The sequence below is a fragment of the Spermophilus citellus genome, assembly GCF_964194105.1.
Source record: "Spermophilus citellus genome assembly, chromosome: X".
NCBI classification, from domain to species: Eukaryota; Metazoa; Chordata; class Mammalia; order Rodentia; family Sciuridae; genus Spermophilus; species Spermophilus citellus.
In genome coordinates, this window is record NC_138190.1 from 105439675 (window position 1) to 105467416 (window position 27742).

Sequence of the window (27742 nt, forward strand, 5' to 3'; positions counted from 1 at the left end):
AGTAAAAGTCATTAAGATGTGGGGGTCAGTTTAGATTTCAACTGACAGGGATTTATCACTCCTACACTACTCTACATTCCACCTCCACCAATTTGTCAGTTATTGCTATCTGTTCCTATCAGTTTATGGCTCCAGTGTCTTCTATTCCTATAAGCAGATTTGGGATGTGATTTCCTATAATTATCTATCTTTCCAGATTTCAGGGTTGTAGTTTGCCCTGTGACTGATTATCTGATGTGCCCAGAAAAATTCATTGATTTTTAGTTCATTAAGCTATTTCTTCTTGTAAGATAGGAGTAATGACTTCCAAGCACTTGAGATGTTGAACCTGAAAGGAAGAGTCTGCAACATTTTTTATTCAAAATTATATTTGTGGGTTTCATCAATGTTGATGTCTGTAATTCTATTTTATTAACTCTCTATTATATGGTATTCATTTTATGAATATACCATGCTTAATCCATTCTCCTAATGATGAGCATGTGTACTGTTTGCAAATGATACTATAAATACCCTTGTGAAATCTAATGTGCATGTGCAAGATTTTTCCCAGGATAGATGCCTAGATGCATGACTGCTGACTGATGGTGCTGGAGCATTTTCATTTTTACTAGATATTGTCATGGTGTTCTTTTTGTTGTTGTTCTTTTTAAGTATACACAAAAGTAGAGTGTATTCTGACATACTGTCACAGCATTCTTAAAAGCGGGTATACACATTTATATTCCCTCAATGGTATTTCAGAATTCTTATTCCACATATTCACTAACAGTTGGCATTGTCATGCCTTTAAATGTATGACAATGTTCTAGGTGTTGAATGGTATATATCGTTTTTCATAACTTTATTTTATTTATTTTATGTGGTTCTGAGGATTGAACCCAGTGCCTCATGCACGCTAGGCAAGTGCTCTACCACAAGCTACAACCACAAACCATCATTGGGTTTTTAATTTGCATTTTCTTGATTACTAATGAGATTTCTTTTTTTTTTTTTTAAAGAGAGAGTGAAAGAGGAGAGAGAGAGAGAGAGAGAGAGAGAGAGAGAGAGAGAGAGAGAGAGAATTTTTTAATATTTATTATTTTTTAGTTCTCGGGGGACACAACATCTTTGTTGGTATGTGGTGCTGAGGATCGAACCCGGGCCGCACGCATGCTAGGCGAGCGCGCTACCGCTTGAGCCACATCCCCAGCCCGAGATTTCTTAAATTTATTGGCCATTCAATTTTTGCCCCTGTGAACTGCCTGTTTATATATTCTACCCATTTTTAATAGGGTTGTGTGTTTCTTATTGATTTGTAGAGAAGGGTTTCCTTAAAATGACTCAGGAAAGCACAAATCATCCAAAAAATAACAATAATTAGATAACATTAAAATGAAAGTCAACAAAAGATATCAGAAACAATGTGGTAAAGGTAAGCTATCTACTGGGAGAAGACATTTGCTAAATCAATCATTCATGTCTAGAAGTTTTAAATAATCCCTATAAATAAATATAGAAAAATGAACAAATGATGGGCAAAGGAATAGAAAAGCTAATTCAGAGTGTTGATGAAGGTCTAATATATGAATAAAAGTATAAATTCACTGGAAACCAGGAAGATACAAATTAAAATAATGAGATATCATTTCAAACCAACTAGACTAGCAAAATTAAAAGTCTAATGCTATAAAGTCTTTGCAAAGATGTGAAGGGGAATCTGAAATCCTGCCTGAAGATATGCATATCCCATATCATAGTAATTCCACTCCTAGGTAACAAACGAAGAACAGTAACTCTTAAAATGTCACTCTCAGACCTGCAGCATCAGTATCTCCTGGGAACTTGCTGAAAATATAAATTTTCATGCCCTACTCTAGATCTATTGAGTAAAAAATTCTGGGGGTGAAGCCCAGCAATCTGTTTTATTAAGTCCCTCAGATGATTCTGATGAACACTAACAATGTAAGAACCACTGCAAAAGAGTGACACTTTCCCAACTTTTTTGACTGAGATCTCCAGGAAGAATTAGATTTTACATTATGGCCCACACACATCTCTCCCCCTCTTGCTTCCCCCCCCCTCTCTCTCAAGCACATGCACACACAACAAAATAAAAGCTTTAAGAAAGAGCAATTACTCTAACTGTATGAAACATACTTTGGTATTTTCTATTCTCTTTCACTTGATTTAAAAAGAGAAACTGATTGTGACCTACTAATTGTAATCTAAGTTTGAAAAACACTGTCATTCATAAACTCTTGCATATGTACAATGAGAAATACACAATGTTTATTACAGAATTATCTGTAATAGTAAACTAATGGAAAGGACAAATGTTCAGGAAAATGGATAAACGAATTATAGAATATTTCTACAATGTAATACTAAATAAGTCTTTGTATCATTAGAAATAAATTTAAAAAACATTGCATATATTGAGTCAAAAAAAGCATGTTATATAAAACTATATAGTGCATGACTTCATTTATGTAGTCTTAAAATTCAGAAAAGTATGTTGTTTATGAATATAGATGTTCCTTGACTTACAATGGGGTTATGTACCCATAAACCCATTGTAAGTTAAAAATATCTTAATTAAGAAATGCATTAAGTTATAATGTGGAACATTATAACTTAGCAAAATAGTTCACTGTAGAGTATCAGTTGTTTCCCTTCATGACTGCATGGCTGACTGGGTGCTACGGCTTACTGTGGCTGCCCAGCATCACAAGAGTGTACTATACTACATATCATTAGATTAGAGGAAAAAACAAAATTCAAAATTCAAAGTACAGTTTCTACAGAATGCCCATTGCTTTCACACAATCATAAAGTCAAAAATCATAAGTTGAGCCATCATAAATCAGGAACCATCTATATATAGATACATAACAAAGGCCTAAAAATGTTCATAGAAATGGAATAGCAAATTCAGGATAGTAATTATCTGGAAAGGCAAATGGGATTGGTAAGGTGTACCTATAATGCTTTACAGTTGTTTTGATTAACAAAATACAGAAACTATTAAGATTTGATAAATATGGCTACTAGGTACACAGGGGCTTGCTATAGTATTTTATATAACTTTTGGTAAACTAAATAAAAATCAAGTTACCCTTGAACAAATAGAAAAAAAACATTAGAAATCAGTCACACAGAGGAAAATAATTAACATCCCTCATCTATAATGCTTTTTTTTTTTTTTAAATTCAGGGACAGTCAGAAACTGGCATTATTATTTTGTTTTGTATTTTAAATTAGACACAGTATAATAATTCTTTAAGAGCTTATGTTGCCTTATTGCATAACACGGTAATGAGTTTTCCATTTCAGATGTTACATATATTATGCACATGAAATAATGATTTGATCTATAAAACAAGGATAATACATATGTTAATTTGTTGCTAATTTCTCAAAGCTCAGAGGACTCATGTTTTCATTTTGTGTCTTTGCTTACAGAAACTTAAGTCATGTCACATGAAAGTCAGGTAGAACATTCTGAACTGAAAACTCACATGGTAACCAACAGTTAACTCTACTTACAACCAGTTGGTCAATCATTATTGACTAATTCCAGAGGCATCATGGCTACCAGTTATGGTGGTCCTATGAATAATAATTGATTATTGCTAGTCTAGGAAATTAGAAGTTATTTTTCCTTCAATTAAGGGCTTCTAATAGGTAGGACTAGCATGTCATCAAGATTTTGTTAAAATTTTAAGGGTAATTTAGGACCTAAGACAAGTACAAAGAACATCATGGGAATATGCTACTTATATACTATGCAGAGAACGAATAGTCAAGATTAAGGATAAACACAATCACTATGCCTATGTCATGATCTTTGGTATAATCAAAGCTAACTTTAAAATATTATTTTTGGTAGAAGTAAATAAAAAATGAAAACAACCCATGTTGTTTTCCTTGGTTTGGCCTATACCTTGTTTGGTTCCCCTGGATTATATGAAGAAAACATGGGAATTTTTCGGATCTCTTCCTCTGACAAACGATTTCTCTGGATCTCATCTTCTGGGACAAATTCTATTGGCTGCGTCAGCTTCTTAGGCCCAGTCCAACACTGCTCAGGTGAAAAATCAATAACTTTTGTCTCATGGAGACTGGGACCTTTACCCTGTGCTGCCTGTTTTCCCTTGTCCTGGAGTAGTGACGGGTTCTCAGCTGTGTCACTATCACCCAATGATGTGGCTGAGACCAGTGAGTGGGAAGCAAAGGGTTCACCTCTCATAAGTTGGAACTCTTCAAGACGTTTTTTCATTATCATCTCTTGGTAAAAACTTTCCAGGTTGTTCATGGGATCACCTTTGTTCTTCTTTGGGGGTTCATCTGGATCAAGACAAAGAGATACGGAAGTTCTACAAAGCCTACCAGCACAATCTTTAACAAATAAAAATTAAATCATGGATCTCCAATTAGCAATTCTGCTGGGAAAGTCTTTACAACCTGTGACAAACGACATTGATATATAACTATCTTATTATAGTGCATTTCAAGCAAGGCCAGAATGATGGCCAGGTAAATGAGGCACCTAGGACTCTCAGGATCATACAAGTATATGCACCTCTCATTGATAAGGATGTTTGAAAAATACAATGAGTATGGCATTATCACACTTAACCAAATTGATACAGTTCCTTATTATCATTAAATACTGAATTCATATATGAATTGCCTTTATTATTTCAAAGATTTTTTTTGCACTTGGTTATTTAATTCAGGATCTAAATCAGTCTTTGGGTGTTACAACTCTTAAATCTCTTTCATTCTAAAACAGTTCCCCTTCCTTTCCACCCCTCTAACTTATTTTCTAGTCCTTTCATTGATTTAGTAGAGAAATATTATTTGTTCTATGCACAAATGAATAGGATGAATTGTTTCCTGATAGTATTCACTTGTTCCTCAAGCTTCTCTATTTCTGGGCAGTTAAATTTAAAGGTATGCTATATAATATAATACCCACTGGCCACATGTGTCTGTTTAAGTTTTTAGTATGAATTACTCAGTGAAACTTAGCAAGTTTCAAATGTTCAATAGCTACATGTGGCTAATATATACCATACTAGACAGAATAGACAAAGTCCATTTACATAATTGCAGAGCATTGTACTGAACAGTGCTGATCTAAATATTTGATGAAGTTCATTTCAGTATTTTATGCAAGAATCTTTTATAGATAGATGTGTCCTTCCAAATAAGCTCCTGTATTGACTTGATTTTCTGGCACAGCAAGACAGCCCAGGCTTATCTCACACATTTCTTAACCTAAACCTGAAATACTTGACCCCTGGTTCCTTTCAGTGAGAAGTGGTATTTAGAAACCAGGGTATGTTACTACCTGTGTTCATCGGTATTGAGTTGTTGTTTCCAGCCCTACTTAGTGGGCAAAATTAACACATTTAAAAAAAATAGATCACAAGTTCATATAAGTAATTCTAATTCAGATTTAAGATTACAAGGTTTTTACTTAAACTTTTTGATTTTAGACATGTATCTTGTATGCTTAAGACACTGGATTCTAATAATAACAAAATTACTTATTAATGTCTACCTACAACAATACACTTATAGAATTTAGAATTTCAAATACAGTACTAATAGCACTATCAACAATAAAGCTACTGAATATAGTTTTATATTTCTTTTCAGTTACTCTGCCTTTAAATTAAACCTTACTGGGGATATACAGGTATTAAAGTCATTTTAAGTAATTGTTTCTCTGTGTAGTTATGTTACAACTTTATCATCAGTTTTATTTGCTTGAAGTTGTTTTTGAATTTTATGAATTTATCCCCTTCCCCACTTTTTGTGTGTGTGGTACTGGGGACTGAACTCAGGGCCTCACCTTGTGCACACTAAGCAAGCACTCTACTTGGAGCTACATCCCCCAGCCCTATGTCCTTTTGTAATTAAAATTTTAAATTATGCAAAACATTTACATGGATCAAAAGTGAAAACTGTCATACAGTACCTTCACAGATGTGTCACTTCCATCTCTGTTCCCTTCATCCCATTCCCTTCCTTCCCCATTAATAATATTTCTTATTAAGTTTGGCTTATGGCTCCTTTGTTTCTTTTTTAAAAATATAAGCAAATAAGCACACACACACACATACAAACATACACACATATATAAAATTCATTAGTTATACCTTCTCCTTCATAAAGGTAACTTATTATAAATACTGTTCTACAACTTTTGTGCACTTAACAATATATCCTAGAAGTAATTCCATATTAATGTATAGAGCTCTTCTTCCTTCTTGTATTTGTACAGTATTCCATTGTATGGATGTACAATAGTTTGTTCAACTGGTCTCCCGATACATATTGGTTTTATATCCAGTCTTATGCTGTTATGAATAATGCCTTGAAACAATAGCCTTGTGTATATGGGATTTGGTACTTTTATAGAATATCTTTGAAACAGATTCTAAGAAGTAAAATTGCTGAGACAAAGGATAAATGTGCATGTAATTTTTCTATATATTATTGGATTTTGCTCTGTAGGAGTTATACTCTTCTGTATTTCCACCAGCAAGGCCTAAGAGTATTTATAGAAATATTTCTTAGGACACAAAAAGCACTAACAATTAAAGAAAAAATTAGTAAATTCAACCATGTTAAAATTAGGAACTTTTGTTCATCAAAAAAATGTCATCAAGAGACAGAAAAGCCAAAGAATTTTAAAAAGGTATTTACTACACAAATAACTAAATGCTTGAATCCAGATAAATAAAAATGTCCTACATATCAATAAGAAAAAGATAAAGACAACCATTAGGAAAATGAGCAAATACTGAAGAGGTATCTCATAATTATGTATAGCTAATAAATGTTTGCAAAAGTGCTCAACCGTATTATAATTCAGGGAAATTCAAGTTTAGAAGGGAATTAAACACATAGGGAAAACAGACACTGGAAAAACTGAAAACGAATGCCAATAATACATGTCCCTGAGGTTAGAGAGCAACTGGAATTAAATGAATATACAATGTTTACACTCGAAAATACTCGTTCAATGACCATGATATGCCAGGAATTATTTTTGGGTTTGGGGGATACAGCAATAAATAAAGATCCCTGGCACTACTGAGCAAGAAGGTGGCTCATTAAGATCCTCTGGCAATTTCACCCAAGAGATACACCCACCAAGTTGAATAGCTATTCATGTACCAAACTACTAGCACAAGAGATATGCAATTGAGGTAAGAGATCATAGCACCTGCTTTTAGTATAACAAAATTAAAAGATGCATTGAGGAAGGCAGGAAGGGAAGAATTGCTGTACCCCTCTTCAAACTCTAAGCAGCCCACCCTGGAGAGAGGCACTTCCCACATGGGAAACGGAGAAATAATTAAGTTGAGGACTTAGACTTGAAACCCAATACTATAGGTCCTCCATGGTGAAATCCAGTGCTGAGCAAAACAAATGACCCCTACTGCCAGACTGATAACCTGTGAACTTAGTTTCAAGAACGGCATTAGGCCAGGTGGTAAAGAGAATGCTTCCAGAACCCCTCCTCCAAACTCAGTGTCAGAGTAGGGAGGAAGCTTACACCCACCGTTAGGGAGCAAGACAAAAAAGTTAGCTCAGGGCTTGGTCTTGAAGCCCAGATCCAGACCACTGTGGTGAGACCCAGCACTCAGCAGAAACAGAAGGCCTTGCACACAAGTCAGAGCCCACAGAGCCTCCAGATCAGCTCTGGCACCAGATGGAAATCTGCCTGCCTGTAGGACAGACCCAAGTTTTGGCCTGTGTCAGTTGCAGCCTTGAAGTGAGCCTAGGGAACAACCACGCTCCTCCCCAAGTCCCTGTAGGCCCCTGCATAAGTGAAATTCAGGTGCAACTCAGCTTAGCATCAGCCTTGGTGGCCAAGGGACTGTATCCACCACCCATCCCCCAACCTCAGGCAGCACAGCTATCTCCAGACCAATATTCACAGACAGAGCTCTGTAACAGCCATAACACCAAGCAAAGATCTGAATTCCAGTGAGACATACTTGTGTTTCACCCTGCATCAGCAACAGCTGTAGCATGGGCCTAAGTGTAACCCTGGTCCATGTGGCTGTGAGACTCAGGCACAACCTAGCAATAGCATCAGCCCAGGTGGCCAAGGGACTGGCCAATACTACTCCAATCTTGGGCAGCATAGCCTGCTGAAAGACTTCATTTGCTGGGGTTAGGGCAGGGCAATAAAGATAAGAACTCAGTTTAGAACTTAATGCTGGGCTGGTGAAACCTAACACAGTGTAGATCTTAATGGGCCCCATCCAACCTATGGGTGGAGTCTTTGACATAGCTCCAATATCAGAGGAAGACACATGGTCCCTATCTATTGCAATTCTATTCCAGCAAGCATCGCCTTTGGCTGGTTGCAGCAGTCTTAGGCCATGAGTCTACTTCAGCAGTAAGTAGCCCACAGCAGTGTAGGCCTTGGTCTTAAATCAGTGTTGTGCTGATCTTGGTGGGGTGTGGGCTTAGGATGTGACACAGCTTGGTGGCTTTGGTGGTACCGAGAGTGACATAAGAGCCCAAGGCAGCTCATTCAGCGACACTGCCCAGAGCTGGGAAGAATTCTGCAGTGACTGACCACAGGCCATTAACTGTGAATGAGGCATCTGTGCCTACCCTGGCTCCAGGAAGAAGCTTATGGGGACAGATCACTCTCTGTAGGTATTCTCTTGTTTCTGAACAACACAGCAAATTAAGGTTTAGGGTTAGGTCTATTTGGTAGACACCTAGGCTTGGGTTTCCTTCCAATAGTGAAATAGTGACAATACACAAAGAGCAAACTCCTGGCAAATCTGGCTCTGGGTGTCATCTAGTGCTGAAGCAGTAAAAGTGACTGTAGGATCAGAGAAAATAAGCAGGCTGCTTAGGATTTCTGGAAAAACAGGAATAAACAAAGCCATATAAGGAAGAATGGAATAAAACGTGACCTTCCAATGCCCAGACTTCACTGCCATACCAACAAGCATCAAAGACTTTTAGGAAACCATGACCTCACCTACTACTCAAAACAAGGTGCCAGAAACTGACCAGACAGTAATCACTATGGGAACATCTCACATAGAGAATTAAAATAGCTGTCTTAAGGAAACTCAATGAGTTTGAAGAAAACACAGAGACATAAATACTCTCAGAGAAACTTAACAGAGAGATGAAAGCAATTTTAAAAAAATTAAACAGAGGGCTGGGATGCAGCACAGTAATAGAGTGCTTGCTAGGCATTGCATGAAGCCTGGTTTGATGGTTTGATCCCAGCACTGAAGGGGAAAAAAAAAAAAAAAAAAAACCAGAAATTCTTTTTTTTTTTTTTTTTTTTTGGTGCTGGTGATTGAACCCAGGAATGCTTAATCATTGAGTCAGATCCATTTTATATTTTGAGATAGGGTTTTTCTAAGTTGCTTATTGCCTCACTATTCTGCTGAAGCTGGCCTCAAACTTGTAATCCTCCTGCCTCAGCCTCCTGAGTCACTGGGATTGCAAGTATGTACCACCATGCCCAGAAAACAGAAATTCTTGAGCTGAAAAATGCACTTAGCAAAATTAAAAATGTAATAGAAGGCATCAACAGCAGGAAATATCAAACAGAATTTTAAAAATCAGCAAATGTGAAGACTGGCTTTTTGAAAATATGATTTTCAATACATTGAAGGGGAAAATTCTCAGCCAAGAATACTGTACCCAACAAAGCTACCCTTTAGATATGGAGAAGAGTCAATGGCTTTCCCAGACAAACAGAAGCTGAGAGGAAATATCTCCACCATGCCTATTCTTTGAGAAATGTCAAAGAATGTTCTTAAAATTGAAAGAAACAGACATTAATGAATAAGGAGGAAATATAGAAAGGCATAAAACTTATTGGTACGAGTAATTATACAAACAAATTCAGAATGTTCTGATATAATAAGCATGAAGCAAAAACAATTCAATATCTTATGTATGAAGACCAAAAACAAATAAAATAATATGTACATTATGTTAAATGACATAAAATTCAAAATGTGAAGAGGAACAAAACATGACTGGAGAGTTTTATTATGGGTATACTTTCTCTTGTTCTTTTGTTCATTTGTTTGTTACCATCCTTATGATCATATCAAATTGCTATTTCAAAATAGCTTGTTATAATCAAAAGATATTTTTGTCTCATAAAACAAAAATCTGTAATAGACAAACTAAAAATAATAAGCAAGTTATCAAAACACACTACTAGAATAAATTCATTTAATCATAAAGAAAGACTATGAGAGGGAAAGAGAACAAACTACAACTAAACTAGAAAACAAGTTACATAATCCATTCTGCTGTCGCGTATTTAAAAAAAATTAAAATCAATAAAAAAGACAAATTACAAATGGCTACAGTAATATCTTATCTATCAATAATTACTATGAATCTAAATAGACTAAAAATTCTAAAAGACATAGAATGACTGAATGGATGAAAAACAAGATCCAACTATATGCTGCTTATAAGAAATTCATTTCACCTGTAAGGTATACATAGACTGAAAGTGAAGGGCTAGAATAAGATATTTCATGTGAATAGAGGCAGGAGTACCCATACTAATATCAGATAAAATCAACTATAAATCAAATACACCAAGAAGAAACAAGGAACGTCATTATATAATGATAAACAGTTTCAATTCAGAAAGAAGAAATAATTCTAAAAATATATGCACCCAACATCAGAGTACCCATATATATAAAGCAGGTATTAATAGACTGAAAGGGAGAGATGGATTCCAATATTAATTGCTGAAGACTTTTAATACCCCACTTTCAGTAATAGACAGATCATCAGACAGAATATCAACAAAGAAACAGAGTTGTATTTACCCTATACCAAATGGACCTAATAGACATCTATAGAACATTTCCTCCAACAGTTAGATATTTTCTCATCAGCACATGGAACATTAAACAGGATGATGGATCATATGATAGGCCACAAAACAAGTCTCAATAAATTTTAAAAACTGAAATAACATTGAGTATCTTTTCTCAGCACAATGCAACAAAGTTAGAAATCAATATTATGCAGAACTTTGCAAATTATATAAAGCCACTGATATTAAACAACTTACTTTTGAACAACCAATGGATCAAGGAAGAAATCAAGAAGGAAATTTAAAAATTACTAAAACAATGAAAAATGGAGATGTAACACACTCAACCTATTGTATACAGTGAAAATAGTACCAGGAGGAAAGTTTACAACAATTGATGCCAACGTCAGTAGAGTAAAAAGATCTCAGATAAAAAGTTTAACACTGCATCTCAAGGAACTAGAATAGCAAGAAGACACTAAAGCCAAAATTAGTAGAAGAAATAACATCAATCACAACAGAAATAAATAGAGACTAAAAAAAAACAGATCAATGAAACAAATAATTCTTCAAAAAGATAAAATAAACAATACTTCATGTAGCATACTTAAGAAGACTCAAAATCAGAAATGAAAACAACTGACACTACAAAAACACACATGATTATTAGACTTCATTATTAGCAACTGTATTTTGATAAATATGATAATCTAGAGGAAATGAACAAATTGATAGAGTAAATCAGCATGACCCAGATACCAAAACCAAATAAGGACATAACAATGAAGTACAGGCCAATATTCTTGATGAACCCAGGTGCAAAAATCCTCAACAAAACACTAGTCAAGAGACTCCAACAACACATTTAAAATGTTATTTAACATGATCAAGTGGGATTTATCCCAGGGATGCAAGAATGGTTCAATACATGCAAATCAATAAATGTGACAAACTACAGCAAGAGAATGAAGGGCAAAAAGCTATACAATCATCTCAATAGTTGCAGAAAAGGCATTTGGTAAAATTCACTGTTCCCTCATGTTAAAATATGCTGAACAAATTAGACATATAAGGAATGTATCTTTTTTTAATATTTATTTTTTAGTTCTCAGCAGACACAACATCTTTGTTGGTATGTGGTGCTGAGGATTGAACCCGGGCCGCACGCATGCCAGGTGAGCGCGCTACCGCTTGAGCCACATCCCCAGCCCTAAGGAATGTATCTTGACATAGTAAAAACAGTCTTCAAAGAACTAGAAACAACAATTCTAAAATTTATATAAAACCATAAAAACCCCTGAATAACCAAGCCACTTTAAATAAAAAAGAATAAAGTATTTATTATCATTATTATTATTATTATTATTATTATTATTGATGGAGCTAGAGAATATCATGCTAAATGAAATAAACCAATCCCAAAAATCAAAGGCCAAACATTTTCTCTGAAAAGCAGATGCTGATCCATTTTGCAGGCGGGGTAGGGGATAATGAAGGAACTTTACTTTGGATTGTGCAGAGGAGAGTGAGGGGAGGGGTGGGGTTGTGGGGATGGGAAGGATAGTAGAATGAGACAGATATTATTACCCTACATACATGTATGATTACACTACTGGTGTGACTCTGCACCATGTACAGCCAGAGGAATAAGAAAGTGTGGTCCATTTGTATATAATGGGTCAAAATGTATTCTATGGTCACATATAATTAATTAGAACAAATTTTTAAAAAAATAAAAGGGAGATCAGTAGAACAGAAGAAGGGGATAAGGGGGAGGGAGGGGAGGGAAAAGGGAAGTACTGGGAAATGAAATTGACCTAATTATACTGTTTTATTGTGTACATGTTTGATTATAACAAATCCCACTGTTATGTATAATTATAATGTGCCAATAAAAAGAAGGAGGCATTATGTTACTTGAATTCAAAACAACTACAAAGCTATAGTAATCACAACAGCATGGTACTAACACAAACAGATAGATCAATGGAACAGAATAGAGAACCTAAAGAAAACTCACAAAACTACAGCCAATTTATTTCCAAAAAATATTCTAAGAATAGCTGGGTGTGGTGGTGCATGACTATAATCCCAGGGGTTTGGGAGGCTGAGGCAGGAGGATTGTGAGTAGAAAGCCAGCCTCAGCAACTTAGCAAGGCCGTAAGTAACTCAGTGAGATACTATCTCTAAATAAAATACAAAATAGGGCTGGGGATGTGGCTCATTGTTTAAGTGACCCTGGATTCACTCTCTAGTACCAAAAAAAAAAAAAAAAAAAAAAAAAAAAAAAAAAAAAAGAAAGAAAAAGAAAAAGAAAGAAAGAAAAAGAAAATGGAAAATGTTCTAAGAACACACTTTGGAAAAAGGACATTCTTTTCAATAAAAGTTTTGGGAAAATTGGATGTCCACATATGGAAGAATGAAGCTAGGTCCGTACTTTCCCCAGTTACAAAGATCAAGTCAAAATGGATTAAAAACTTGAGTGTAAGACCTGAACCTATAAAACTGTTAAAAGAAAACAGTTTTATATGTTTTCTTCTTCAGGGCATTGTAGTAGGTAAGATTTTTTTTTTTAATAAGACCCCAGAAGCACAGGAAATGAAAGCAAAAATAGATTATATAAAACTGAAAAACTTCTGCAAAACAAAGGGATACTCAACAGAGTATAGACAAAATCTACAGATGGGATAAAATATTTGCAATGTATATATCTGACAAAGAGTTGAAATCAAGACTATGTAAAATATTTCAAAAACTCAATAGTTAAAAAACAAACTGAAATAAGATATACAATAACCAACAAGTACATGAAAGAATGGTCAACACCAATAATCATCAGGGAAATGCAAATCAAAACCATAATGAGATAGTACCTCATTCCAGTAACAATGGTAATTTCAAAAAGACTAACTATATAACAAGTGCTGGTGAGACTCTGGAGAAAAGGAAACCTTTGCATGCTCTTGATGGGGATATAAATTGAGATAGCCACTACAGAGTACAGAGTATATGTCCAAAGGAAATTAAATTAGTATATTAATGAGACATCTGTATTTCCATGTTTGTTGCAGCATTATTCATAATAGCTAAGAAACAGAAATACCTAATTGTCCTTCAACTGATGAGTGGATAAAGAAAATGTGGTACGTATATAAAATAGAATACTATATAGCCATAGAAAGTGAAATCCTGTTGCCTGCAACAACATGTATGGAACTGGAGATCATTATGTTGTTGAAATGAGGCACAGAAAGACAAGTACTGCATGATCTCACCCATATCTGGAATATTAAAAAAAGATTTCCTAAAGTTGATAATAATTTCAAGAAGCCAGGTACTGTAGGGGGAGTGGCATTGAGGAAAAAAGTTTGATCAAAGTGTACTAAGTTACAGTCAGATAGGCACAAGAAGCTCTGGCATAGTATTGTACAGTATAGTGACTATTGAGAACACCTATATACTGTATGTTTCAAGTTTTTACCACAAAGAAATGATAAATGTGTAGAGATAAATGTTTAACTTGATTTAAATATTATACAATGTATACATGTATTAACATTGCATAATACTCTATCAATATGTACTTTTATATTTTTTGTTATCAGTTTAAAATAATAAAAATAAAACTCAGAAAGACTAAAGATCCCTACTTTCATAGAGCTACATTATGGTTATATTAAAAGGTTATAAGTGCTATGAATAAAAATACAGTAGAGTAAGAGAGGAAGAGTTATGAAGCAGTAGCAACTGTGGTTGCAGTTCTTTTTTTTTTTTCTATTTTGTGGTACTAGGAATTGAATTCAAAGTCACTCCACCAGTCAGCTACATGCCCATCCCCGCCTTTTCTTTGGGTACTGGGGATTGAACTCAGGGGCACTCGGCCACTGAGCCACACCCCCAGCCTTATTTTTATTTTATTTAGAGATAGGGTCTCTCTGAGATGCTTAGTGCCTTGCTTTTACTGAGGCTGGCTTTGACTCGCAATCCTCCTGCCTCAGCCTCCTGAGTTGCTGGGATTATAGGAGTGTACCACCATGCCTGGCTCTGCCCAACCCTTTTGATTTTTTATTTGGAAACAGTCTTGCTAAGTTTCCCAGGCTGGACTAGAATTTGCAATCCTCCTGTCTTGGTCTCCTGAGTCCCAGGAGATTACAGGTGTGCACACCATGCCTGGTTTGTGGTTGCAATTTTAATGTTGGTCTGGATAGATCTTATTTTTTAAAATTTTTTAATATTTATTTATTTTTTAGTTTTTCGGCGGACACAACATCTTTGTTTGTATGTGGTGCTGAGGATCGAACCCGGGCTGCACGCATGCCAGGCAAGCGCGCTACCGCTTGAGCCACATCCCCAGCCCCATGGATAGATCTTATGGAGAAAGTGATACCTGAGTCAAGACTGAAGAAAGTGACATTATCTATCCAAATGACACTGGAGTAAGGGCCCAAGGTGGGGTATCTCAAAATATTTAAAAAGTCTGAAATCATACAAACTATATATTTGTATGACCATAACATAACCATGTTAGTTAGCCACTATTTTAAGAGCTATAGAAAACCATAAATGTTTATAAATTAAACAGCATACTTCTAAACAGTCCATTGGTCAAAGAATTCACAAAGGAAATTTTTAAGTATATTGAACTGCTTGGTGTGGTGGCTCATGCTTGTAATCCCAGGTAATTAAGAGGCTGAGGAAGGAGGATCACAAGTTCAAGGCCAGCCTCAGCAGTGAGACCCTGTCTCAATATGAAAAATAAAATGGGCTAGGGATGTGGCTCAGTGGTAAAACACACCTGGGTTCAATATCCATTACCAAAAATAAATAGAAAAATACAAATTAAAATATTTTAAACTGAACAAAAGTGAAAATAACATATCAAAATTCAGGAATGCAGCTAAAAAACATGCTCAGAGAGAAATTTATAGTTTCTATATAGTGCTTGTGTCATAAAAGAAAAATGGTTTCAAATTCATAACCTGAGCTTCTCAGTTTTCCAAGAAAAAAGAACAAACTGAATACAAAGCAAGCAAGAAAGAAAAATAAATAATTAGGGTATAAATCAATATGAGAAAATACAGAGAAAAATCAATGAAATCAAACACTGGTTTTTTGAAAAGTTTAGCCAAAATGCAAAATAAAACAATCAAGAAAATAAGCAGAAAGACAAGAATGACTAAAATCAATAATTAAAGAGGATGCATCACTACAAACCCTTCAGAAATGAAAAATGGTTATGTAGAGATATTATGAATACCTTTAAGCCAAAAAATTAGAAAACTTACATGAATGGAGAAATTCATAGAAAGATACAAATTATCAAAGCAGACTGAACAAAGAGAACAGCTGAATAAACCTATAACAAAAAAAGAGTTTGACTCAGTAATCAACACAAAATACCCACAAAGAAACACCCAGGTCCAGATGGCTTCATTGGTGAAGTTTATCAAATATTTAAAGAACTTATACCAATCCTATACAAACACTTTCAGGAACAGAGGATGAGGGAATACTTTCCAATTCATTCTATTAGTACTACACTGATTCTAAAACTAAACAAAGGTACCAGAATAAAACCATAGACTAATATTCTTCATGAAAATTGAGGCAAAAATACTAAAAATAAAATATTACCAAAACTAATCTAACAACATATTAAATGAATTATACACATATAAGTGGTGTTTATGCAATAAATGCAAGAGTGATATAAAATCTAAAAATCAATTAATATATCATATTGATAGATTAAAACTTTAAACCACATGATCACCATAGTAAGTGCAGAAAAAGCCTTAAACAAAACCCTGTAGTCATTCATAATAAAATATAATCAACCTTAATTAACTATCAATAGAAGGGAATGTCTTTGAAATGCCTATGGTAGGCTGAATAATGGTAGTTCAGAATGTCCACATCCTAATCCTTGGAATCTTTGGAAATATAAATAACATAGCAAAAGGGAAGCTGTAGATATGATTAAGTTAAGGCTATTGATTAGGATTCATCCTGGATTTAGCAGGTGAGGCGAATATAATGATGAGACTGCTTATAAGAAGGAATGAGGAAGGTTAGAGATAGGAGATGTGACTGTAGATATTGGAGTAATAAGAGAAAGGAACCACAAGTCAAGGAGTGCCAGTGGCTTCTAGAAGCTGGAAAAAGCTCACCTAGAATATCTACAGTATCTACAAGTAATGTTGTTGCCCTTTCAACATCTTGATAGTAGGACTTTTGATCTCTAGACTTATATAAGAAATAAGCATTGATTTAAGCCCTGAAATTTATGGTAATTTGTTATAGTACCCACAGGAAAGCAATATGCTGCCAAAGAGCATGTTCAGAAAACCTAGAGCTAAACTTACGCCTCAATGTTAAAAGCAGAATGGTTTCTCTCTAAGACTGCGAATAAGGCAAGGATGTTAGGTTGAACTACTTCTATTTAACATTGTATTAAAGGTTTTGGCAGTACAAGGATGGGGAAAAGGCTTCCAGATCAGAAAGAAAGAAGTAAAACTTTTTCATAGGAAACATAATTATCTATGTAGAAAATCCTAAGGTAGCCATGATAAGACCATTTTAACTAATAGAAGAGTTTAGTCCTAGGCTCAAGATCAATACACTAAAAAATTGTATTTCTATATATTTGCATGCAAAAATCTGAAAGTGAAATAAGAAAACAATTCTGTTCACTAGTCACACTCAAGATGAATACATAAAAATCAACTGTACTCCTATATAATTACATGTAAAATAATAAAAATGAAATAAGAAAACAATTATATTCACTAGAGTATTAAAATAAATAAAGTACTTAGTATTTCTAAGCAAACTAAATAAGTTTAAACAAAATAAGCATAGGATTATTAAATGCAAAGCTATGAAACAATGCTGAAATAAACTGTAGAAGATCTAAATAAAGGAAGAGACATTCCATGTTCATGGATTAAAATAATTTCTCATTAAAAATGACAATTTTCCTCAAACTGAATTACAGATTCAATTCAATGCCCATTAAAGTCTGGCAGGCTTTTTTGTAAAAAAAATCAAGTTCCATCTAAAATTTGCATGGAAAATGAAAGACCTAGAGTAGAAAAAGTGTTTATTTTATTTTTATTTTATTTTATTTTATTTTATGGTACTGGGGATGAACCCAGGGGTGCTCTATCACTGAGCTACATTTCGAGTCCTTTTTATTTTGAGACAGGGCCTCATTTGCTTGTTGGTTTGAATTTGTAGCCCTCTTGCCTTAGTCTCTTGAGTCACTGGGACTACAGACATGCCTCACCGTACCCAGCAAGAAAAAGCAATTTTGAAAATGAGGACAAAGTTGGAAGAGTTACACTACCTGATTTCCAAACTTACTAGAAAGGTAAAAGAACTTTGAGCATAAGGATAGGCATACAGAACAAAGGAACAAAATTGTATGTCTAGGAAAAAACCTTTACATTTATGGTTGATTTTTTTTTTCCACAAAGGTGTCAAGAAAATTCAATGGGTAAAATGATAGTCTTTATAATGTATAGTGCTGGGACAATTTGAAATCCATATGCAAAAAATAAGAACTCAGACCCTTTACCTCATACACAAAAATTAACTTACATGAATAATGGACTTAAATGTAAGTGCTAAGACCACAACTATTCTGGAAGGAAACATAGAATACCTTTCTGACCTGAATTTCAGCAAATTTTTGTTAGATATGACACCAAAAGCTCAAGTCATAACAAATTTATAAATGGAACTTCATTAAAGTTAAAAATTTTGTGCTTCAAAAGACTATTAAGAAAATAAAAAGATAAGCTACAGACTGGAAGAAAGCATTGGCAAATTATATACATTATAAAGGACTTGTAGCTGGGTGTGGTAGTGCACACCTATAATCCCAACAATTTGGGAGGCTGAGCCTGGATCCAAACTTTGAGGCCAGCCTCAGCAATTTTGTGAGGTTCGCAGCTTAATGAGACCCTACCTCAAAAAGTAAATAAATAAATAAAAGGTTTTGGGGATGTGCTCAGTGGTAAACTGTTCCTGGTTTCAATCCCCAGGACAGAAAAAAAATTAATTAATTTCTAAAAAGTGCCGGTAGCAAGGCCTGGTGGCACATGCCTGTAATCCCAGCAGCTTGGGAGGCTGAGGCAGGAAGATTGAGAGTTCAAAGCCAGCCTCAGCAACAGTGAGGCACTAAGCAACTCATTGAAACCCTGTCTCTAAATTTAAAAATAATACAAAATAGGGCTGGGGATGTGGCTCAGTGGTTGAATGCCTTGAGTTCAATCCCTGTTACAAAAAAAAAAACAAAAAAACAAAAAAAACAAAAAAAAAACAACCCAAAATGATTTCACCACTCAATAGAAAGAAAATAAACAATCTGATCAAAAACTGGGCAAAAGCTTGAATAGACATTTCACCAAAGAAGACATATGAATGTCAAATTAGTGCATAAAATTCAAGATCATTTGGTTTATTACAGAAACTTTATACCATAATGAGGTGTCAGTATACATATGGAATAAAATGGCTGGAATAAAACGGCATGTATTAACAAGTATCAGCAAGGATGCAGAGAAACAGGAAACCTCCTGTATTACTGATAAGAAAGTAAAATGATGCGATCATATTAGAAAACAGTTTGGCAATTCCTCAAATGTTACAGATGGAGTTATTATATGCACCAAAAATTCTACTTGTTCAAGAGAAATGAAAACATACCCACAAAAAAGATATATGCTAATGTTCATAGCAGCAATATTCATTATAGCCAAAAATTAGAAACAATTCAAATGCGATCAAGTTGTGAAGAGTAATAAACATGTGGGGAATCAATACACTGGAAAACAAGTGATAAAAAGGGACAAATTGCTAACACATATTTGAACATGGATAAAACTCTACCTAAAAGAAGCCAGATTCAAAAGACAACATATTCTAAGACTGCACTTAAGATGAAATATCTAGAAAAGACAAATTTATAAATACAGAGTCTTGGGGTATACGTGACAATAAATTTATTACAAATAAGCTCAAGGGAATTTGTGGGGGTAAGGAAATATCCTAAAATGGGATTGTGTTGATGATAGCAAAATTCTATAAACTTTGGGGCTGGGGTTGTGGCTCAGTGGTAGAGCGCTTGCCTCACACCTGTGAGACACTGGGTTTGATCCTCAGCACCACATAAAAATAAAATAAATAAAAATAAAAGGTTAAAAAATTCTATGAACTTAATAAAAATCACTGAATTGAATAGTTAACAGATGAATTTCATCATATGTGAATTATATACTCAAAGCTGTTTTAAAACAAATTATTTAGTCTCACAAAATGTGAGAAGGAACACAAATCAAAAAATGTACTTACAGCAAGACACTAAAAAAATTAAGCTAATAGAAAAATGCTGTGCTCACATTTTGAAGATTTGAAGACTCATGTTGATATATTTATGCAAATATATCAACTGACCATAATTGATTTAAGTAGTCAAAAGAATCCCAATCAAAATCATGTGTGTGTGTGTGTGTGTGTATATATATATATCTTCAAATAATTTGATAAACTGATTCTAAAATTTATATGGAAAGCTAAAGTGTCAAAAGTAGACAAAACACTTGAAGAAAAATGTAGAAGAAATTGTTATCCTACTGTACCAGATATCAAAATATTATATAGCTAGACTGTGTGATATTGATTATAGAACAGTCCAAAATACCAAAGGAACAAAAGACAGAATTCAGAAAAGCAACCAACCATATGTGAACACCTGATCTATGAAAAAGGTACAATAATAGTACTGGAACGTTTCTGATATATAGTGTTGGGACAGATTTCTATATTTTTTTACATACAAATGAATAACTTGTATTCATCAAAAGATATTATATATAAGACACAGAATGAAAACAGACATTTTTATCATAACCAAAAAGAGAAAGTGCTCATAATAATAAAGAACTTGTACAAATTTATAAGAAAATATACCCAAGATTAGAGAAGAAAGCTGGAGATAGAATATTCAGGATATATAACCCTAAAACGCTCCTAGTTCCCTCTTCCCTATATAGTAACACTTAGGTAAGTGGTAACTGCTGAGATCTGTCTTATTCTAGGTCTTTTGGAGCTGAGCTATATATAGTTTTGATATATGCCTAAAGTAATCTGAATCAAGAATACATCTGGACATGGATACAAACAGATGGAAAGACATTCTGGCAGTAAGTAGGCATTTTCACATTTGCTAAATGGGAAAAATAATTGAATAGCCATTTCACAAAGCAGGCTATCCAAATAGTCAATAAATGCATGAGAAAGTATCCAACATCATTAGTTTTCAAGAAAATGAAATTAAAACCACAAAGAAACCAACAATATAGGCTTGGATTTCTGAAAGAAATAAATGCCTTAAAACACAGCAAAACACACACAACACAGGAAAACTGTTCTAAAGCAAACTAAATGCAATGTATGATCCCTCATTGTAACCTGGATAAAAGCAAGAAATCTGATTATAAACCATATTATTAGCTAATACTAGAATAATAGCATTAAATTTCTTAAGAGTGATCATAATACTGTGATTGTATAAGAGAATGTGCTTGTTCTTAGAAATATATAATGGAAGAATTTAGAAATAAAACCTAATTACATCTGACCGTATTTCAAATGCTTTTAACAATTAAAAAGTTACATACACACATATTCAATGTAGAGGAAGAGTGGCAAAGCATATATAGCAAAATGTCAACAGCTGGTGAACAAAGGTTCTCTTAATATTTCTCCACATTTTAAACTTTTCAAAATGAAAGGTTGAGGAAAATAATGCTTGATTAAGGACAAAAAACAGAAGTAACAACAAATATTAACTATTAATAAAGGGAATAAAGAACACAATGAAATATAAGGAAATACTGATCAAACTGGAATCTGAAAGTACCCAGTGTAGACAAAGTTATTGGGTAACCCGAACCTTCCTGCATGATTGATGGGATGTTAACTTGGGGAAATCCCTTCAGAAAGTAGTTAATATCTAATGAAGTTGAAGATGTGCAAAATTATATATACCCTGAGAAGCTTCTGCATATAAGTCCTAGAATTCCTGTACAAGTAGGATCATAGTAACAGGACTGATAATTATAGTATGCCCCAAATGGGAACAACCCAAATATTCAACTACAATAGAATAGAAAAATAAATTATATATATATAATTTATATATATATATATAATTATTTATATATATATATATAATTATATTATATAATTATAATATCAAACTTCAATAAAAATGAACTATAGCAACACATAGCAATATAGATGAATCTCACAATTAGACAAGGAAGACCCAATAGAATATGCTGATATAATACTTAAACACAGGCAAAACTAAATACTGCCTAGTGCTGGATATGTAGGTCATAAAAACCTGAAAAGGTAGGGAAATTATTATCATAAGTCAGAAGATTGGTTATATCCAATGGGAAGAGGGCTGTGATTATGGAGGGGCACATAGGGCCCTTTAGAATATCAGTAATATCCTATTTCTTGATCTAACTGAACATATGTTTTAATCACACTTTAGTATGATCCCTATCATTATTTTTTAAAAATATGGTTTGTAAAAAAGTGAACAAGAGGTGATAAAGTGGCAATAAATTAATGTACTTGGATGACTAGCATCCTCCCTAAATTCTTGTCTACCCAGAACCTCAGAATTACACCTTACTTGGAAATGAGATATAATTAGTTAAGATAAAGTCACAGGCTAGGCACATTGGTGCAAACCTATAATCCCAGTGATCTGGAAGGTACAAGTTTGAGGACGGCCTTGGCAACTTAGGGAGGCCCTAAACAACTTAGCAAGACTCTGCTCAAAATAAAAAATAAAAAGGGTTGGAGATATAGCTCAGTAGTAAAGCATCCCTGAATTCAATCTCTAGTACAAAAAACAAACAAACAAACAAACAGATAAAGTCACAGTAGATTAGAGTGGTCCCTGTGTCCAATGACTGGCATTCTTATAAAAAAGCCATGTAAAGACACAGAAACATAATCACACAGAGAAAATGGCATGTGTGATGGAAGCAGTGCTTAGCGTGATGCACCTACAAGACAAGTATTGCCAGCAAACACCAGAAGTTAGGAAAGAGGCATGGAACAGATTCTCCTTTATAGCCTCCAGCAGGAACTAACCTTGCCAACATCTTAATTTTATACTTGTAGTTTCCATAAGTATGAGAGAAAAAATTTCTGTTGTTTTATGCCACCCAGTTTGTGGTGTTTTGTTATGGCAGCCCTAGCAATCTAATATGTTGTTTGGTACTGGGAAATGGGATGCTGCTGCAACATAAAAATGTGGAATTGGCTTTGGAATTGAGTACTGGGTAAGGCTAGAAAAATTCTGAAGTTCGTGAAAGTAAAAGTCCACATTTAAAGGCAATTCTGGTAGGGATCAAGAAGGAAATGAATAGCATAGGACAGAAAGCATCTTTCCATGTGTGCATGTGTGTGTAATCATGAATAAAATATTGCTAGAAATATGAATATTAAAGGTGTTTCTGGTGAGATCTTAGAAGGAAATGATGACATGTTAAGACACTGGATGAAAGTCAATTTTTATTATACAGTGGTAGAAACTCGGCTGAACTAATTTCTGCTGTTGGGTTAAAAAATCTAACTTTTAAGTGATAGACTTGGATATTTTGTCAAGGATATTTCTTAAGGAAAGCATGGAAAATGCAGGTTGATTTCTCCTTGATGCTTAAAATAATAAGAGAAAGAGGTAAATTGAAAAAGGAACTGTTAAAGGAAAAAAAAAAAAAAAAAAAAAACAGCACTTGACGATCTGAAAAATCCTAAGACTACCCAGACAACATGTTCTGAAAAAGAAGCCAAGGTTGTGGCTGGACAAACTTTCACTGAAGAGATTAGGAATATGGTTTATGGATCCAATCAATCATCACAGCAGAAGCCAGGAACAGAGAAAAGGTTATACAGGAAGGATCTATAAAGAACCTTCATGTAATGTTGTAGATGTCTTGACATGCATGAAATTAACAAAGATTTTGATAATTTTAGATAATTTAGTGCCAGCCTGGTGTGAAAAAGAGAGATATAGAACAAAATAAAGGATAACTCCAAATGTAAAGCTACAGATGCAGAGGCTGGAGAAGGTGGGATTATGGCTGCACTACTGGGCTAAGAGGGCAGGCCCAGAGGATAGAGCATTGAGCTTAGAGTATTACATCTGGATCTTGAAAACTAATGGAATTTGTATTTCTGGACTACAAACTTGCTCAATAACCCCTTTATTCCTTCCCTCATAACCTTTCAGAATGGGGATGTCCATTCTACGCTTGTCCCACCATTATATATTAGAAGCAAAAAACTTGCTTTCTAGTTTCACTGGTGGCTGGGTAGAAACAATCATATCCACAGCCTCACAAATACTTAATTTAGGTGATTTAGGTAATTAGACTTGGGGCTTTTTGACTTGATATTTAAATGAGATCAAGCACTTAGACTTGATGCTAGAATGGGTTAATGGGGATGTTGTAAAAGGGTGAATACATTTTGCATGTGTCCAGATGGATATGAATTGTTTGAGCCCAGCTGGCAGACTGATCTGGGTTGAATAGTATACCTCCAAAATTCATGTCCACCTGGAGCCTTAGTCTGTGACTTTATTTGGAAATAGGTTCTTTGCACATGTAGTTAAATTAAGATGAGGTAATACTGGATAAAGGTAGGCTCTAAATTCAATGACTAGTGTCTTTATAAAAGGCCATGTGAAGACAAAGGCAGACACACAAGGAGAATGTCATTTGATGACTGAGGCAGAGATTAGAATGCATCTATATGCCAAAGAACACCAAGGATTGCTGGCAAGTACCAAAAGCTAGAAGAGGCAAAGAAGAATACACTCCTAAAATCTGTAGAGAAAACACAGGCCTGTTAACACCTTTATTTCAGACTTCTAGCACTCAGACTTACAGAGAGAACTTTTTTTATTATTATTATTCTAAGCTACCTGATTTGTGGTAATTTATTACAGCAGCCCTGAGAATTAAATACAGTGATTATGCAAAAATCTTCCAAAAATTGTGTTATAGAGAACAAATTATTGATATATATAACAATATGAATGAGTCCTAAAAACATTAAGTTGAAGTAAAGCTTCTAAAAAGAATACATACTGTATTGTTACAGTTATAAGAAGTTCTAGAATAGGTAAAACTAACTATAGTGGAAAAATACCAAAACACTAGCTGCTTCTAGGGGGACAGAATGGTAAAACTTTCTGGGGCAATGAAGATCTTTCACATGTTGACAGAAATTAGGGTACACACATGCAGCAGTTTGTTAAGATGGTCTGATGGCGGTATACATGTGTTTTCAATTCCATGTTCAGTGATGACACATACTAACTATCAGCTTGAAATGTACTGTGGCAGGAATATCTACACCAAAGGAAATTGCCAAAAGAAACATATTAGGGTCTTTTTTTTGTTGTTGTTGGAGAGCTAGTTGTTAAACATTTACCAACATATCACATACAGATTTATATGCTGAACACTAGTCATCAAATGAAGACTTAAGATTTGTCCATTTAATTACATGCAAATTTCATAACATAAGAAAATTATAAATAAATATTTAGGTAACATTATAGATACTGAAGTATTTGTGGGCCATGAAATTATATGCACTTTTTTTGCAATACTGGAGACTGAACACAAGGAAACTCTACCACTGGGCTATATACCAGGCCTTTTTAAATTTTTTAAAAATTTGAGACAGGGTCTCAAAATTCTCAGCCTTGGCTTTAATTTGCAAGCTTCCTGCATCAGCCTCCCAAAAAGCTGGAATTTCAGATGTGTGCCGACATCAGCAAATTTTAAAAACTACATTTATAAAGTAAAATTTGATTTATAGATGGATAGAGGTATGGATTAGATATGTCATAGGGAAAATAATATTGATGGTAGAATCTAGATGGTAATATAATGGGTGTTGGTGATAAAATTATTTCAACTTTTTCATATGTTTTAAAATTTTCATTTTAAAATTTACATATAAACATGTACTTAAGTCTATCTTTCTTATGACTTGACCTTTTACACTTCATTTTTTAAACAAACTGCTATTTATTATGGTGTATAGTATGAAGAGAAAAATCTGCATATATGGTTTGCTCAAGCACCTAAGCAATTGAAGGATATTTTTCATTTTTTATCATATTTAGATAGCTTATGGTAGGAGTATATATTCCACAGAAACTGGCAAATTATACAATGATCATGTTAAAGTCTTGAAGAAAAAGAAGCAGGACTGACTGAAGTTCCTTGGTGATAACAGGGATAAGATTCAGCAATAAGGTATAAAAATTAGCTTGAAGCAGTGAGGACTTCCCTAGCTCTGAGTCGAGTGGGAAGAAAGGGAGAGATAGGATGCAGAAGTTATCAGAGAACTGAGCAGGGACTGGATGAAATTTCTTGCTGCTTTGAAACTGGACAGAATGCTAGAGTTTAAAAATAATGAAATAGGATAATAAAGAATAATGAAGGGGGCGGCCCCGGCCTGAGCGACCTGGTGACCAGCCTCCGAGGCGCAGCTCAGCAGGAGCGGCACAGGGACTCTAGGAAGAGGTCTCTAGCCAAGCATTCATGAAATAGCGAACCGGGAACTGAAACCAACTGAGACTGGGTCAGACCAGAGAGAGACCAGTCCCACCCCTCTCTTCGGACACTCCGGCAAGGAGCCTGGGGCCCGCCATAGCAGAGAGATGACGTCACCAGAGTTCGGCGGATGGAATTCCTTCCCAGCGGAATCCACTTTAGCAGGTGTGTGACTCCAACCCTCACCAGATACAAACAGCTGGGAAACCTCGGGAATCTCTCCGGGGGCGTGACTGTAGGGGCCGAGGGACTCCCGATCCCCAACTCCCCCTACGGCCAACGGAGGGGGCGTGACTATAGGGGCCAAGGGAAGCAGAGGGCACTCCCGACCCCCAACTCCTCCTACCGCCAGCAGAGTGAACGGTGAAGGTAGGGACTGAGGGAAGCAGAGGGGATTCCCAATCCCCAACTCCCCTTACCACCAGCTGCGACACCCAAGGTCCTAGCCGCCAGTTTCCGGGGGCGTGCCCACCAAAGGGGTCCAGAAAAATTAAACTGTTGGTTCCCAGATCACCGCTCCAGAGCACTGGAGCTTAGATGAATGACAGAGAGAGTGCTCAGTCGTTTGGGAAATAGGGCACGCGGTGGGACTGCAAGTGTAACCAGATCCTTGGGGAACCGCCTCCAGTGAACAGGACCCGGCTGGCTGGCAGGAGGAAGGGGGCGAGGGGCCAGAGAAATGAAACGGCGCTGGACTAACAGGATTGAGAGACTCCCAGGAGCCGCCTTACGGGGATTGCTGTCGGCACATAGAGGGCAGAAGCTCGGCTCAGAGGGCACAGCTCCGCCTACTGGAAGAGAAGAAAATGGATCTCTAAGACTTCAATTTCTTTTTTTTTCTTTTTTCCCTTTTTTTCTTTTCTCCCCTTTTACTTCTTTCTTTCTTTCCCATTTCAAGTTTTATTGTTCTTTCCATTCTCCTCTAATCTATCTCTCTCTCCTTCTTTCTTTTTAAGAGCACCTTCCTTCCCTTGCCCCCCAACTTTCATCCCAAGCATTACGTCTTCCATTACGTGTAATTGTCTAAATGCAAATAGGTGAATGTTTCGAGGCTGTCTATAGGGCTCCTAAATACCTAGCTACTACCAAACACCCTGATCCAATCGCCTGTTAATATCCCCCTTCAGTAGAGCAATCTTCCAAAGTAGCCAAGACATACTAACCCTCATACCATCATAGTACCCAACCTAAACATAAAGTCCTAAGAACAAACAACAAAACACTATATGTATAC

The 27742-nt window shown here is 35.2% G+C and overlaps 1 protein-coding gene across 2 annotated transcripts in view; it reads right to left on the reverse strand.

The window, feature by feature from the left end:
- RBM41 (RNA binding motif protein 41) overlaps window positions 1–27742 on the reverse strand; it is a 70581-nt gene that overhangs the window by 23506 nt on the left and 19333 nt on the right. For both annotated transcript variants that reach the window (XM_081276851.1, XM_081276850.1), the window contains one exon: window positions 3926–4329. In XM_081276851.1, coding sequence (XP_081132977.1) covers window positions 3926–4329 — 404 coding nt within the window. The remainder of the gene's footprint in view (window positions 1–3925; window positions 4330–27742) is intronic.